At 35.0% G+C, this 18,160-nt stretch overlaps 1 protein-coding gene across 1 annotated transcript in view; it reads right to left on the bottom strand.

The window, feature by feature from the left end:
- Positions 1 to 18,160, bottom strand: part of SPEF2 (sperm flagellar 2) — a 64,178-nt gene that overhangs the window by 39,806 nt on the left and 6,212 nt on the right. Inside the window, 8 exon segments of the mRNA XM_063320417.1 lie at positions 2,015 to 2,183; positions 3,937 to 4,124; positions 5,305 to 5,493; positions 10,133 to 10,349; positions 11,242 to 11,312; positions 12,348 to 12,488; positions 14,090 to 14,260; positions 15,913 to 16,165. Of these exon segments, the coding sequence (XP_063176487.1) occupies positions 2,015 to 2,183; positions 3,937 to 4,124; positions 5,305 to 5,493; positions 10,133 to 10,349; positions 11,242 to 11,312; positions 12,348 to 12,488; positions 14,090 to 14,260; positions 15,913 to 16,165 (1,399 nt within the window).

The following is an 18,160-nucleotide window of genomic DNA, read 5'->3' on the forward strand; positions in this document are numbered from 1 at the left end:
ACATGCTTAAAAAAACCAACTCCTTGTCCTATCTGGAGCATTCTTCCTTAATATATAAGCAGAGATGGAACAGTTGGTTTAAATTCTATTAGACCTGTAGGAAAAATGAATCCCAAATGGAACGGGCTCCCCATTCCAATACTCACCTCTCAGATTTCTTACCCTTTTAATCAGAAGATTGCTAGACTGTACCTGTCTTGAGATAAAGTAGCTTACCTGTCAGAAAAAAGTTTTCAGGTATCCAGGTGAGAGTTATATAACTCCTAGTCAACACTCTCAATTGAAACTGGAAATTAATTGATATTTTGAGCAGTGCCTACTGTTATGCTTGTTTTGGGTGATTCCATTAATTTATTAAGTGATTAGTCACAACTGATGATGTGGTAGCTTCCAAATATTTTCAAGTTCAATCTAATGTGGTATTTTGTTCTTGTATTTTATTAAAAATATTTGATGTGTTTGGTCAGTATTCCTAATGTAAATTGAGTATCGTTGAGAGATGTCAAATTGAATGTGCTGGGCTTTTTTCTCAAGGGATAAGAAAATCAGCATAAACTTTCCCAGAATGGCCTGCCAATAGACTTTTATCTAGAAGCAATACTTTGAAGGTATTAGCTGATCCCTTAGGTTTTCAGAAGACACAGGTATGAATTGGTGCCAACAATTTTACACGTCATATGAAACTAGCTTTTGATGAGCAGTGATTCAGAAAAGCCTAAGACTAACAACATCTTGAAAAAAATTAATTATGTGAATTTGCATTTGAAACGGACTGGTAGCAAAATAGAGGCTCTAAATGGGATATTAAATATTTGCGACCGTCAGTGCCCTTACATCTAGAGACTACTGAGACTTTGTAATATAAACAACAATATGACTGAAAAACTTTATTTTTCATTAGTGCTTCCCACTAACTGTTTCCTGCCTCTCTGTCCTGTGTGTTCTCCCTGATAGTCTTGTATATATGCCTTTTTTCACCTAAAGAAAGTGATCATGAAATTCATTACATGAGTTGATATGGTCTGAACAAGGACCTTGCAAATAGATAAATTAGAAAAAACATATGTTAAGATTGAAAACAAAGTAAATTGATCTGTCAGGCATTCATCACAGAAACTTTTAACAAATTTTTGTATTCATTGCAAAATAAAATGTACCATTGGTTCAGGATGTGGATAAAAGCACATATATATTTTAGTTATAAATTCCGAACAAGCCAAAGACAAAATATTTGCCATAATTTTGCCATATTATAGTTAAACAGATTATTTGAAAAGACTAAATATGTAGCAGGATTTTTTTTTTCCAAAGAAAAGCATAATTAACGTAATTTAGAACAAAATTGTACAATACATTTTAACAGGAAAACATTCATCCTTCATCTTTAACTTGTGAAACTACATTAATGTGTTTTAAAGTTGAAGAAAAGTTTTAAGGCACCCTGAAAAATAGTTACTTGTGTTCCCTAAGAGAACATTAATAAAAATGTCATCCATTTTTAAAAATTTTCAGAAATGTTACCATCTTAAAATAAATGGATCACACAAACCAAAAAATCTTGTTAGAAAGCTTTCACGCAAATTTGCTGAAATTAAGACTATCAGCTTTTGTAACAGATACAGTATTTTGTTTTACTTGCTGTTGCTGGCTGCTTTCTGTTGCATTTTCAAACATGGTAGCATTAACCACACATTCAGATTCCAATTAGCTAAAAATCAATTGCATTGCAATTAAAATGTTGGTCCTATGAACTCAAGAGAGAACTATAATCAACGTTATATACAAGAATGAAATTATAACGGTGTTTTAAAATTGCACCAGTTCTCCAATGCTACTAACATAAAATATAGCCATATATTTCATATAGAACCGCAGACAATGAAAAGAAAACGCATGTCAAAATCTGATATCAGAAACAAGTGAAAGAATGAAATGAAACATCACAATAAAATGTTTATGATTATGAAAAATCAAGGTGTATTATCTTCCATTATGTCTTATCAGTTTGATGTACCTTGTATTCATCATAATCTTTTTCATCTAACAGATCCATTTTATTCAGCTCTACAAGTTCTTCTTGGCTTGGTTCATTTGGCAAAGGTTGAATTGAAGCTTGTTCATATATTGGTTTTCCATTAAAAAAAAATTCCTTCCAATCAAGCATCAGTTTTAATGGAATTCTGCTGCAGAAGAAAAAAAAAAAAAAACCAGAATTAAGTTCCAAAACGAAAACTAAAGGGGTTAAATATTTGAGAATAGTGGACCCCAATTTACAAGAATTATAATCCTGAAACAAGCATATGCTAAGCCAAATATAATTTATAATGCATTCTATAATTATTACAGCTTTTTATAAGTGTTTGGTTACTTATATGACAGCTGTAGGCACTTGGAGGCTTCAGTATTTTCACAAATGTGTCATCACACAGTATTTGGCTGGCAGAGCACTCTAGTAACAGTTTTGCTACAGCTATTTTTTCCTGCTCCAAAATATTCTTCCCTTTTGTGGGGTAAGGCTTCCTGTCAACAAAAATCTATAGAATTTTTTCCTGAAAGCTAAGATTAATTTAGAATTCTATGGGTAATAAAACTCATTTTCTTTTTCTTTTAGAAAGGAAAAATATTTATATGAAACAGCAAGAAAAACTGCATATAGTAGCAAGCTAAATGCAAACAGTATATTTACATATGTCACATTAGAATCCTATGGCTGCTAAATAAACAATATAAATAACAGCTTAAATTTAACAAATGGTCAAAATGGAAGTTTCTACTATTTCTTAAGATTACATCTATTTGGACACTCTTTCTTTTAGTAATGATTGTGGATAGTTGAATGTCATAACTTTAAACAAACTCTGCAAGCATTGTTCAAAAATAATTGAATACCTATTGTATGTATCCTGCACAATGAAGTGCACAGAAGGACTGACAAAGCATACCTACAGTGGCAGTAAATGCAGATGCAACCTTGATATGGATACTTAGAAAAGATATTTCAAATACCTGTACATATTGTGCACCACCCAGTACCACCAAATGTGACACTAACAATGGAACCATCACTAAATGTGTAGATCAAATCACCACTAAACTGTGTCTATATTTGACCGAATATTTTATGCTGAATATTTTATCAGGTACTTACTGGGCCTAAATTTATATAATTTCCATAAAATATAATCATATGTATTTCATATGGTTACAGATCTATTATTTTAACATACAATTACACTAAAAGGCAATGAAGATTTTTTGCATACTTTCTCATGCTCTAGGCCTTACCCCATAGTCTAATCACTGAATATTAATGAAAGAACAACAGCAACAATGCCCCGCTCTGTGATTTTGGAAACAGGCCTACAGCACAGGTACTTGGAGGTTACTGCCTTTTTAGGACCTTCTCAGAAACCTTGTGTAATTATGGCACGCCAGAAGACGGAATCACCGCATGTAGGACTTGGGAGATTTTGGACTGAGTTGCTATTCTTAGGACTGTCCAGGCAGGTTGATAAATCTTAGGAAATTCATTCTGTTTATATTACATTGAGGAAGCATTCAACTAGTGGAGCAATCTAGAATGAGATGACCACCACTCGGTTTTTAACTTTTAAACTAAGGAATTTATTCATAAAAAAGGAAACCAGTAGTTCCACAAGCTGTAGAACTAGTGGATCTTGGTCTCCTAAGGATTCAAGTTAGATGAGTTTTCAAGAAATTATGCTAAGGCTTTAGCGTTAGTTCACCCTCTATTACACATCAGTGAATCCTCACACAAAAGTAATATCATCATTTTCCTACACAATCTAATTGGACCTGTCCTGTAAGATATCTAAGGATTTATATAAGATGTTATGGTGCTTAAACCAGATTGAATAACGAAGCCTAATAGCAACCTACCAGCTGCTACTTTTGCCTAACAGCTACCATACTCACTTGTTTGTCAGTAGACGATATTCTCCTACTTTTGTTGACAAATCAATGATTTGGTTGATCACTTCCCAACATATAGAATAATGCTTTTTGTAACGTGCCTGAGATCTTTCAACAGCAATTTTCTCATAACGTTCTCTTTCTTTGATAATTTGTTCTTCATAATCAATTTTTTCTTGTTTTGCAAGAGCCTAGAATTTTATTTTTAAAGAGTAAATTTGAGATTGCAAAGAAAATCAAAGTCCAGAAGTGCACAGTCCTGGAAAGAAAAATGAACTTGCTCATTTAGGTCAAGAAATTAAAACAGCTAGATTCCCACCAAATTTGGACAGCCAGCAAGCAGATTAACACATAGACAAATCTCAAAACATATATTCACTCTATAAATTCCAGTTTGTTTGCTTTCTAACTGCTAAAATATAATGAAATAAAGGAGAAATATATTACTTCTTTCATGACAAACAGATTAAGAACATCTTGAGTGCTTATGGGGCAGGGAAATATGAAATGGTGCTGTCTACCCTTCCCAAGGAACAACTATGCAGATGCATTGGTAACGGCTTAGTTCCACTGAAACCCACAATGGAATACTCATTTAGAATACGTGACAAGTAATTTAACTTACAAGATTCTGATCTGTAAATAATTTGATATTATTGATGCTGTTCAATATTTGAGAAAGATTTCTGGTCATGGTAGAAAATTACCAGTAGTTCCTTTGATGGTGTGTCCCTTTTGGCTGAAAGCATACTTAAAGAGATGTAATCAATAGCTATAGCTGCTGATTACATAACACTCCAGCTGTGTTGGAGGATTTGGAGCTGCTAATCATTTTTGGCAAGGGCAAAATAAGATTTCTACCATCACATTATGGCCTAGTATGAGCATAGCACTTGGCACTTTGCCACAGGGTTATGATTCCTTTTAATTTATTAATCAGCTCCAAGCTCCGAGGTAGAAATTAGCACTCCTGAGTGAAACTCTTCCAGCATTTGTCAAAAATGGGTATCAACAGATTACACCTAAAGGAAATGAAAAACACAATTCTTGAAACAAAATCTTATGTCATTGTCTTTTGTCATTTTGGATCTGCAAGGCTGTGCCTTTTAAACTCAGTGTACAGAGATGTTTTCCTACAATGTTAAAATTAGTTTGGAAGAAAAGAGCAAAATTAGACTTTAAGTTGCTCAGCTTTATCCCTTATTAAGTTAGCTGTAATGTTGAACCTAGATAAAAGAATATACTGATCATTAGACCACTCTGTCCCTAGAAAAGTCCTAAACTCTAACACTTGACAATACAAGTCACATTTTATAACAGGAAGGTACTATAACAGCCCTGCAGCAATTCAGGAAGCAAATAATCTTTTACCGCTTCTCTATCAAGAGCTTCATGGAACTCCTTCAGTCGTCTTTCATCATATTGTTTTTCCCTGAAAAATCTGTTTTGCCTTAACACTTCTTTTTCATGTCGAACATGCATGAGTTGAACAGCAATCCTCCGCTCCTGCTGAGATTGTCTCATTAGTCTGTAAATAAGTTGCTCCTCCCGGTAAGCTTCCTAAAAGATAAAAAAATAATAGTATTAACCACAGCTTATAAACTATTTCAGAGACAACTCATCAGCGTCTGATATGAGAAACATGAATGGAGTCATATAACAGTATTTACCTGCTCATTTGATACATAAATCCAGAACAACATACATATCTATTTAACAGCACTATTTTTGCTAACTATATAAGAATTGTGGAACTATAGAAGTGAATTCTAAATATGTCTTACCTGAGATACTCAGTAAAAATATTTTTGCTCAGCTTAACTCAATTTTAACTTGGAAATCTCCTGCATGCAAAGAAACTCCAGCATATTTCAAATAATTGCTTCTGTATGTAAAGATATACCCTTTCCTCAAATCTTTAACTTATCCCTGCTCTTCACCAGTCCCCATTCTCAGTCATACTCTGCTGGATCCTTGATCAGTCTATTCCTCTGAAGAACTTTTTCCTTCTTTATTGGGATTTAGGTAATTATCTCCTCAATTCTCCTGCATTCAGGAGACTGGGAATATGAGGAAGCATTCAGAACAGAGGGAAATACAGGACTTCTAAATAACAGTTTCAGTGTTCTCACTGGGACATGACTAGAATCTCTTGTTCAGGACTATAAGAAAACAATTCTGAGCCATTGCTTGAAGCACGGTTGCTTTGGCACTTTGAAGGCTGTGGAATGTTATTTTTCAAAGTACTTGTCAAAACATAATAGTATGTTCTCACTACCACACTTCACTAAACTGTTCTTGGTATCTAAACTAATGCTTAACCTAACGTAAAATTTTGCCTTGCTACTTTCACAGTCCAGAACTACTTCTGATTCTAACCAAAAGCATCAGCTTGCCCCATTGCCAAGTATCATTCTTACAGCAGAATTTTAGAGGAAATTCTGATTCCCTGGACATTTGTTTCAGATGCAGCAAAACTGCTATGAAATGTATTCAAATTTAAGGACTTAAATTGGGAAATGATCTGTAGTGTACTGTTTGTACACTATTTCTCTACACACTGAATTATCATCATGCATGCAACTGAAATGGAAAACAATGCAATAGTAATGACTTCATATGCCCTTTATATTTTCATATTCATGCTGTGTCATTTGATACAGTTCAAGTGATAAAATTTTCCAATAGCACTGCCTACTGAAAAGTTAATCTGTTCATTTGTCTGTTATATTCATGAAGTCTAGGCAATAAAAGGAGACATGATGTCCTTTGCTGCCTCAGTCCTATCCACTGCTTCTTTGGACTTAGTACTTCATTAAAATTTCAAAGCAGATTAGAGGGCGCACTGACTTTGCTTCCTATTACAAGTCAATATCTTTCACTCTTTTCTTTATTTGCAACTTCTTACCCTTGTCCATGGATTAGTACAGCAATAAGTATTCCACCAGAGGATCTTTCTACCCTAATTCACAAGGGATTGAAGGAGCCACCCTAACAGAGTGGTCATTTGTGATACAAACCATCAACTGTATGGCGCAAATAGTTGGCTCAGTGAGAAATCAAAGCACCTCATCTAGGTGAATGTGCTCTTCACAAAGGAAATGGGAAGATGCTCCTTTAGAACACTTCAGAGCAGCTGAGAGAGACCTTTTCTGTGCTAACTGAAGGGTAGAGAACTTTGATATTCTAAGCGATCAAATATTTTGACATGCTGAGTAGGCCTAAAAAGAGGAACCAGTAAATTTTTGTGGAACAAGAACATATGAAAAGGCAATTAATTTAGAGCTACACAATGGATAAATTAGGATCCAGAACTCATAATTCCAAAAGGGTGCTTATTGGATAGGGGAGTGAAGCATTGGTAGCTATCTTTCATACAAACAGGAGTGGACAAAGTACTAAAATGTAAGGTTGAAAAATTTTGAAACTTTTGGGCATACTGGGAGACAAAATAAAAATTTTTTTTACAATTTTTTGACCTAACATTTTAAATCAACTTCGCAGACTACTGTGAAGTGTTTGAAGAACTCATAAATATCGTAAATGGGACATCTTAGTAATAGTTCTACTACTGACAAAGCATAATACAAACTTTTTTTCAGTTTACCTACTTGAGACAACAGTGGCATCCAGTGGTCAAACATTAATGTGTTTGTGTTTCATGTTGTTCATGCATAATTACTATATCACATTTTTCTATTTTTCTATTTCCTTGTTTAATTTACACACAAATGAAAGAATTCTGTCCTGTTGTGTAGTCATAAAATTTACGACCAAAGCTTACAAGTTAGCATACATAAATCTATTTGGTTGACATGCAATAATGTATTAACAATTAATTTCTGCTCCCATTTTCATCTTCTCAATTTATTACTGACAGTAACTTTTCTTGATAACCTTTCAAATTCAGAGAGTGAAAATATGAAAAGAGCATTTAAAAATAATGAGTACTTAGAGCAAATACTTGGTTGAAATTGTGGAGATCAAAGATTTAATTGGGATGAAGTGATGTTACTGTCAAACACTTTCAGCTCCTGCCTATGAAAATCTGACTGGGATCACCCTGTGCTCCCCATAGAGATGTGTCAATAATTGTAAAATATTTGTTCTCCCAGGGTCCAACTTGTAGTGTGCCAGAACTCAAGAATTTGAACATGATTCTTTTAGTAGATGCTTATACATATGGACACGAAGCAAATGAAAGCACTCTGAAGTGATGGCATTCATTTGACTCTAAATGATCTCATGTGTTGCATTCAAGTTTTATGCAGTATAGGTAAAAATCTGACCCTAATGTCTACATGAAAGCTACAATTTCAATCTGCAAATCTTTTCTGGTTCAATGTCTAACGGAGGGAGAAAGTAATTTTTAACTACTCTGTATATTTATTTATTTTTCAAAGACTATATGTCAGTTTTCTTCAAGCTTCTCTGTCAAGTAAGATCTAATTTCTGAAATCTCACAGAGTTCAAATCAGATACCTCTTCCTAATTTAGAACCAAATCACCACTAAATAGATTCTCTGATCTGGTCAGACTACTCTTCCAGTCAAGTGCCCACTTGCCTTTCCTTCTAATTCCTGCGGTCTATGACTTCTATTGTTCCTATATCAACACTGATTTTTCTTCCTGGGAATTTAAGAACACTATTTTTACTTTTCCCTTGTTTTAGTGCCTCACTGGAACCAGTCTGATTGACAGCACATTGCAACAACTCCTCCATATCAAACTGACAAGTCTCGTGCTATAGCCATAGGTGGATTACCTGTCTGACCTCCTCTACAGCACTGGCTGGCTTTGCTGGCTTAGAGCTGCTGTAGCCACCAAATGCCCCAGTGACTGCTGCTGGCCACGTAGCCATCAGATGATAGCCATGGCTATAGGAACCACTAGTCCAGGCTGCTGGGGTCATGCTGGGGCTGCAACATCTGATAGCAGGCAAAGAACGAGTTTTGGGACTATGGTGATTTCAGACAACTGGGTTGCAAAACTTCTACATGGCCTATGCATATCAACAAGAACATGATATAGAATCTCTTTGAATGAGAGCTCAGAGACAAGATACACAGACTCTTGGTCTAAGCCACTACAGGTGTTTTTCATAGAATATAGGTCTGGTATAGATATTGAGAAGTAATCTAATTTCTAGATGCCTACCCCAACAAATCTAATTTTTTCTTAACAAGTCCAAAAACATCTGCCAATGCTTATATATATATATACACATATATATATATAAAAAAGTATATATACATATTAAAAAAGACATATACACACACACATACACACATAAAGATATATACGTGTGTGTGTATATATATATATATATAAAAATGTCATATTTTTCCCTTTCAGAAATGCCATACATCTGAAGTGCCATTATTACACAACAGCAGTGGGGACACGCTCGGCTATACTGGCTTCAGCCCATATGATCTAAGCTAAGGACTCACAGTGCCATACTAAGATAAAAGATAACTAGAAATCACAGACACCCAGTAATGGTAGAGAAGATCCGTGAAGTCAGTAATCTCAGGAGCTGCATTTTGAATGAGTGTCTGAGGAGGAATCTGAAAAGCCTTGTGCTTTACTAATGGGATTCAAATGGAATAACCTGCAACATCTGTTTCCAGACACAACACAGACATCCTCCAGAGAAACATCTTCTATTCCATAACGCATCAAAAATCAAAGCTCTGATCTGAAAAATAAGTGTTTTGCTTCTTCATATCACCCAGCACAACCATTTCAGAATTCATCCAAAACTTTACATGACACATTTGTAAATACAGGTTTTCAACCAAGCAATGCCATGTTTGTTGTTTTTTAATAAGTATCTTCTTCATAACAAGCATACATTTTCATTATTTAAAGTTCAACTTTGTTGGGGAGGATCAAAAGGCATGTCTTAACTGATTCTTAGTAATCTTAGCTCTGCTGCCTTCATTTGATCCTTTATGATTTATAAGGATAAAGTATGACATAAAGGTGGCAAGAAAGAATGGACAACCTTCCATATTTTTCAAGGAAAGACAACAGTTGGCATAAAAGTTATTTCCAGAGATAAGTGTATATACCTCCCTTTATCCCCTCTAAGTTTTATTCAACCCTCCAAAAATCCTCTTCTTTTATATTTGTAAGCAAATTTTTATGTTACTAATTGTGCATGGGTTATGTACTCCAGCATACATTTTCTCACCTCTTCAGCTTCATGTGCTATTAACTGTTCCATTAGCATTTTTCGTCGTCTTTTTTCACGTTGTTCTCTAGCAAACGTATCTTCCTCTATACGTTTTTGAATTTTCCTTATATACTCGTCATCTGAATAAATATTTAACAGCTCAGTAGCAGCCTGTGCTGTAGTTTCTAGAGTTGTTTCTTGCAACGTCTGTGTTTGCAATGATTCTTGTATATCGCTGATTGAAAAGATTAAAAAGAAAAAAATCACTGACTTTATAGGAATTATGGTTCTTGGAGGTGTTTTCATACAGATATCTGTATAGTTATATGCAAGTCTGTCAAACGCACAGCAGCACTTTCTGAGGGCACTGTTGCTACTTCTTGATGCTCTTGTGCCCCACAATGACCACTAAGTCCAGGCGAGGGCTCCAGCACTGACTTGAGCCAACTGTCAATTAGCTTTTTTGCTAATACGAAGTCAAATTCTGCAGAAACAGGAAATTAGGAAGGCTCACAGAATATCAAAGAAAGATGGGTTACTCTTCAATATATCCATACCGTTTGAGTGCAGTTTTTCAGAGTCATTAATCACAGGTTGTTTACACACAAGTATCCCCAACAGTATGCATGAGTGCCACCTCTTCTGAGTATGGTATACATATCACTAAAGGTGACAGAATGACTATTACTTAAAATTATTCACAAAAAATCAACATACAGATAAGTCTAAGGAGAAAGATTATTTCTCTCCATTTTCTTTGAAATGTGTTACTGTGTATGTACATCCACAACCACTCTCATGTCTCTGCAAGTCTGACTGGCCTTAAAGACACAATGACTGAAATGAACAGAGAAGAAACGCACTTTGTGTCCTCCGTTGCTGCATATATGGCAAAAAGGAGAGAAGGAAGCTTGAGACATCCCTACTGACTAAAAGTAAGGTAAAAACACTGTAAGGGTGTTGGAGCTGGAATATTTGCAGTGCTATAGTGGGACAATCACTCAAAGGACAACCACAGTTTAAACTAAACAAACCATTACATTTTCCTTAAGTATCTGTCTACATAGATAGTAGGCACCTGAGGTAGGATCCTGTCTAATCTTAACAATCCAATATCCAAATATTACCTGTCAGTGACTACTGCAGAGGTATTTCCTGCCATAGACTTCTCAAACTTTTTAATCTCCTTGTACGTATCCTGAAGAAATAATACAAAATTTAATGTTGCTTTTCTCTTCACAAAGCATTAGAAGGAAGGTTCGACAGACCAAGTATTAGGGGATTATTTTTAAGTCATGTTAGTACAACAGAAATGTTTACACTGAAAATATTTTAAGCACCAGGTAGATTAAGAAAACATGGCAAGACCATTTTCGTCTTCTACTTTTCATTTCCTTCCCCCTTTCCCTTTTCCTAGCTATACCTATGTCCAACAGCCAGAAAATACGAAGATTTTGCAGATATTAATTCTGCAGGGTAATTCTAATTTTACATAGGACTATAGCAGTTTATATAATTCCCACCTTTCAGGGATCTGAAACAAGATATTCTGAGCTATGATCTGCTTTAGATTTAGTAGCTTGAATTTATCCCTGGTAGTTACTCAAGCAACTATGTCCCTACGCTCTACATTTAAATGCATCTGTCACAGTTGTGCAGTTGTAAAAATGGATAATATTTGTACTCCTGATGACAATACAATCCATGAACGGTAAGGTTATAGTCCAAGTACTCTTCAGCACTAGATAATACAGAATTTTATTTTTTTCCTGCATTGACATCATCTCTTGAGTTGATCTAAGACTATTGTCAATTTCAGTTGTTACTAACATTTTTGATAGAGTTCTATAGTGTGTAACAGAAGATTTCATATATTATGGTGCAAAACTTCATCATGCACAAATGAGAAGGGAACATTAATGCTTTTATTTCACATATTCTAGTCAGTAGAATAGAAACTAACAGCAATTAAATTAGTACCTACCTATGGTATTTTTTCGACAAGAACTTTCTCTTACATCAAACCAAATTTTTACTAAGTAACAAATGTAGAATCATAATCATATTAATATTTAGCTTAATTTTCACTGGTTGAATCGAGTATATCATTTTAACTGTTACCTCATCAGCTTTTGGATGGTGCAAGTACAGTATTTGTAAGTGTAAGCCCCTAGAAACCATATGTTTTGCAAGTTCATATAATTAACATTAAACTAAGATAGATGATAGTTACCTCTGCTTCTCTTTTCTTCTGTAAGAATTTTTTGGCTTCAATAGCTTTTATGGTGTGGCTTGGTGGTGGCTTTGGAATCTGTATAATGGCTGCTTGAATCCTGGCCATTATTTCATTTTGTCTTCTTCTTCCTATATGTTGCTGAATAGTCAAGATCTTGTGTTCAGATACTTGAGTTGAAACAAAATACACCATATGGCCCTAAACTACCTATACATTTATGAAGTAAAAGTAATTAAGCCATAAGGAAAAAAATCTTCCAGGAAGAAACTATAAGAGTTTATCAGGCTCCAGGTTTGAGCAAAAGAGTTTTCTTTCTTTCTTTTTTTTTTTTTTTTAAGTGGATCACTAAAATGCCATGAAAGCAAAAAATTCTTTATCTTTTGTCCACAGTTAAACCTGTGAATATTCTCAGCCACTGTACTCATAAGTCACCATTTTTATATCAAGAGTTAGATGCTCTAAAATGCATTTTAAATTAAAGTATCATTCTACATTCTGAATAATTTGACAGCAATATGCTAGTATATGTTCACAATATCCAAAGATGAACATACATATTTTAAGTACCTTTATCGGAAATTAGTATATTTATATATGCTATGCCTGCATTAACAAATACTGTGGTGCAATAGCAGCACATCCATAAAGAAAATCAGTTTATGGTCAGAACCTAATAGGCATTTAAGGGCTTGTAGTAAATTTTAGCTCTAGTATGGTATCTGTTTCAGGTTAGAATTCAGCACAGAAACTGAAAATAGCAGTTTCCTGGTACAGAGACAGAGACAACCATTAGGTAATATTATTGCTGAACAATGAGTCTCAGATGATCAAGAAGTAAAAAACATTTAAATTACAATAGTTAAAAATGCACTGCATACACATGCAGCTAAAGGTGGAATTGAGTGGGAAAAAAAGGTTTCTTGCAGACACAAAGATAGTTAAAACTTAAATACATAACATACCAAATAAGGTATTAATAAATTTTCTTCTAAAGTTTTATTTTGAATATTTTGGATATTGGTTGCATTTTCTTTTCTAACTACATGAAGGGACTTCATTTTTTTTAATTCTTGTTCATGCAGTGTCAAAAGAACAGCTAAATAACCACAGCAAGACTCTCTCCCTTTAATTAGCTACATAAAATGCATCTCAAATTAGTTAACTTCACTTTCATTGTGGTTCAAAAACCCTTGGACAGCTGGCCAGTTCCTCTATACAACCTACAGGCTGTACTTTGGATGAGTATTGCCATACCTTAAGAAATTCGTTCCTCGTTTTTACTTTATCAGAACAGCTACACAGAACTGCACAATGTTCTGAGGCCATACCCACTATTGGTCCCCTTCCCTGTGTCTTTTGAACAATGCTTCATCTTCTCTTCACAAACGAAGAAAACCCTTTACAAGGATTTCTTAAACACATACAGTTGTGAAATTTACACTTCGTCTTCAAATCTATAAATATTTTCTATGTATGACAAGACACAAATATTCTCAACTTAACATTAAGTGATTTTAAAATATTAATGGTTTTAAGGGTCTTATAACAGTATATTGGCTTTGTATCTATATCTTTCTATTGGCTTTAGATTGCCATTCATACTCCTTTTCTTGGTTTTTGTATAAGCGTGACAGCGTAGCACAGAATTAACAAACATTCCCACTGGCTTTAACTAACTTACTATATAAGTGACCTTGAGAAAATACTTCTTCATAAATCTATAAAAAGTAAATAGTGACCTTTTCAGTGTCTTGGGCTCTTTGCTCCTGTTGGAGCTTCTGAACTTTCTTTTCTTCTGCAATATGCATACGAGCTATTTTATCTTCTGTTGCCTTAGATTTTATTTCAAAATGCTCTGAAATCTGCTGTAGTTGCAAATCAGCCTGACGGGGTGTTAAAGTTTTCAAACGCTAAAATTAAACATCAAGCAATAAAGAGTCAGAAACAGTAAGACATATATTTAAATATGATAATTTTGCAATAGTAATTTCAAACTGTGTTTTCCCGTATTAATGTATACAGAACAACATCTAAACATGACCGAATATTCTTCAGAAAAACAGGACTAGCTGCATTGAAAAGTACATGCAGATTTGAACTTGAACAGTACCAGATTTTGTTTAGTTTGGAGAAAAGGAGACTGAGGGGTGACCTCATTGCTCTCTACACCTTCCTGAAGAGGGGACACGGAGAGGGAGGTGCTGAGCTCTTCTCCCTGGCATCCAGTGGCAGGACATGTTGGAATGATTCAAATCTGTACCAGGGGAGCTTTAGACTGGACATTAGGAAGCATTTCTTTACCAAGAGGGTAGTCACACACTGGAACTGGCTTCTTACACAGGTGGTTGTTGCCCTAAAGCCTGTCAGTGTTTCAGAGGCATTTGGACATGGTTTAACTTTTGGTCAGCTTTAAAGGGGTCAGGCTGTTGGACTACATGATGGTTGTAGGTCCCTTCCAACTGGAACTATTTGGTTCTAGTCTATTCAAATGAAATACAGAACATACAACTTAAACATAAGGAAAAAAATAATAGTGAAAGGGTGATAAAAAATTTGCCCAGACAGGCTGTGATGTCTTCACCTTTGGAGATATTCAAAACCCAACTGAACAAGGCCCTGAGCAACCTGTTCTAGTTCACTTTGCTTAGAGCGGGGGGGTGGATTAAGTGACCTCCAGAGGCCCCTTCTAACATCATCCATTCTACAATTCAAATGCCATTCTGAATGTATCTATTGACAGGAGATACTCTCAGTTGCCTTATCTTCTTTAAGCTATCCCTTTATAGGTGAAGGGATGTTTTGACTGTTTGGTACTATCCTTGCATGCTTAGGTAAACTTTCTGCTTGCAGACTATTTTTGAGGAAATGTGCCAGAAAAAAATGTGAGATTTCACCCAGCTGAATTCAATTCACAATGTATAGATTCTTAAAGATTGCTCATCCTGGTAACAAATTATGGTCTGCACATGCTTAGCATTACTGTTGAAGTCAAGAAGAACATCCTTAACAGAATCTACTATTTCAATACTGACTTCCTCTTAGACACTTTCTTTCCTTTTTGTTTTTTCCTCTTCGTATTATTCAGCATATGGTTATTGCAGGCTGGAATGTAGTATAGACATATGGAGAGATGACAGAAGGAACCAAACCCCTGTGGCATAAAACTCAACAGTTATAAATAGGTTTCCTGGGGGGAAAATTAGTCTAAGTTGCTACCTATACCACACTGCATTCTGCAATCTGTACTGATCAAATGAGTAAAACAGCAGCTGTTGAACAACTAGTAGCCTTTTTTCTATATGTATTTTAAGTCTGGAGAAAGCTTAAAAACAGAGCAGGTAACACAGAACGACCCAAAACATAGGAACACAAAACACAGATAATCAATGAGTCACACATAAACTGTGCAATCCCACTGTGTATGTATAAGACATAGCAAAGGACTCCTTTTTGGGTTTTGAATAGGAGATTTAAAAAGTGGGGAGGGAAAGCATGCAACATGCTTGAGAGGTATGCTACCTTTTTTCCTATGTATTTATACAAAATAGGCATAGTTGATTACCTCTCGATACAAAACACTTTCAATAGACTTAAGCTTTGCAGTTGTTGCAGGTCTCATTCCTTCCATGGCTACTCCAGTGAGCTTTGTCTTTCTCTTTTTTTCTAAAGCAATATACAATTCATATAAAAGCTTTGTTGCAGCCCCATGCTGTCCTGTCATGATGTCTTGGGCCACATTCTCATTAAACTGTACACCAAGGAGGTGAAGTGTTGGCTCCAGGCGAAAAAAATTGTTAAGTTTTGCATTTGTAACCCTATATGATTAAAAACAACAACAAAAAAATGAGAAAAGTAAACTTATTTTCAATTCCAACTTGCTGCAATAAGTATGGTCATAACATTTATCTCATACTAAGACAGGAGGGTAGAAAAAAACACAGAGGACTTCCATAAAGTAATGTGATACACACTTTGGCTTAGGTTTTATACAGCAGTACATGTAACTGCATTGGTCTACTAGGCAAAACTTTTGGAAAAAATAGAGAACACATTGGGTTGTATAAATCTTGATACATGTACATACAAAGTGCATCTGACAGCAAAAGTTTAACCTAATTGCAGCTAACTGTATACCATCCACAGACAGTACAAAGAGTTAGAATGAAGTTTGTATATTAACTGTGTCAATCCACTTGAGGTCTAACCAGCCAAAATATAGGAAATTATTAAAAAAGTCTACATAATCTATTAACCCTCACAACACTTTGTCATATTTCCTCTCCAATAAGAGTAAATGAACACATGGGTTGGAGTAGTATTGAAAACAAAGGCTATGGTCTCAATGAGCAATTTACATTCAAAACTGAAATAGAGGATTGTAGATTAATATTTCTCTTGATATGTAGATTCTCCTGTGGAAGCACTCAAGATCAATAGATACACAGACCAAAACCCAATAATAATAAATTATTAGTGCATCACAATTAACACATGAAATTTCATCCAACAAATACATAACTTCAACCTGAGTCACAAAATCATGCTTTCCATACTGCTTTGTCACTTGAGTTCACAATAGTTCCTTCACATGAACCAACAAGCTTTTGAGGTCAGCCGAACTACAGCATAATTCTACAAAAAATGTCCAACTTTAACTTAAGACCTTCTGGTAACACAGTATTTACCTTATTGAATGAGTCCAGGAGCTCATTATTTTCATTATAATAGTCCACACCTTCTTTCTTACACAATTATATACAACTGCAGCTTGCAACTACTGATCATTTTTCTGCCATTAAGTCAAGGTTAAGGTGAGTCCTATTGTCAGAAATCGTCTCATGTGCATTGAGAAGCTGTGGTGTTATCACCTCTTAACTTTTTGTTCTGGATTCAGATATGATGGAATTTCTTAACCTTGCATCATAATACAAAGATGTTGTAAATCTGATTTCAAGATCATTGCAAGAGTTCAGGGAAAACTACAATATGTTATTTTTCAAATATGGAGAGCCAAACTGGAAAAAATTTTCCAGTAATAATCCTTTTAAAAAAGTAGTATCACTTTCTCAATTATTACTCCCTTGCTTATATTTCCAAAAACTGTGCAACGTAAGTAACTAATATAGTTAAGTAGACCTTGACTAGTTAGTCGCAATGACCCCACAATCTTTTCTGTCGGTGCCTTCTAAATTACCATTACCTATCTTAAAAAAAGAATATACATTTGTCCCACCACCACCCCAACAGGTATGATCTTGCCGTGGCCTGCGCTAAAACATATTAAAGTGATGTCAACTTACGAAATCATCCATGAATAATATGCTTTTCCTTAATAGCACACTCCAAATTTTAAAGTATTAGTTTATAGATACAGCTACAGGTTCTTGCAGGATTCCAGGACCATACAATGACTTTTAGAGAGTAATAATTGATTTAATGTGTGGAAAAAATATCTTAGAATTGAGAAAACATTGCCTCAATTCTTGATAGTTTTCAAAATATCAATATTGGTAATTATTAAAAGGAAAGTAATGAAGAAAAGTGAAAACATCAAATTATCTTTACATAGTTCTGGAGTACCGTGGTAAAAAACACCACATACACTTATCTCCATCTTATATGCCAGATACGGCCAGAACAATACTTGTCAGGGCCTTTCTCTGGACCTGCTCCGATACATCCATGTCCTTCTTGCACTGGGGAGTCCCAAACAGGACACAGCACTCCAGATATGGTCTCAGCAGTGCCAAATCTTCTTATTGTGATCCAGGATGCTGCTGGCCTTCTTTGCTGCAAGGGCAAAGAGCAAG

This window comes from Chroicocephalus ridibundus, chromosome Z (assembly GCF_963924245.1).
Source record: "Chroicocephalus ridibundus chromosome Z, bChrRid1.1, whole genome shotgun sequence".
In the NCBI taxonomy this organism is placed as follows: Eukaryota; Metazoa; Chordata; class Aves; order Charadriiformes; family Laridae; genus Chroicocephalus; species Chroicocephalus ridibundus.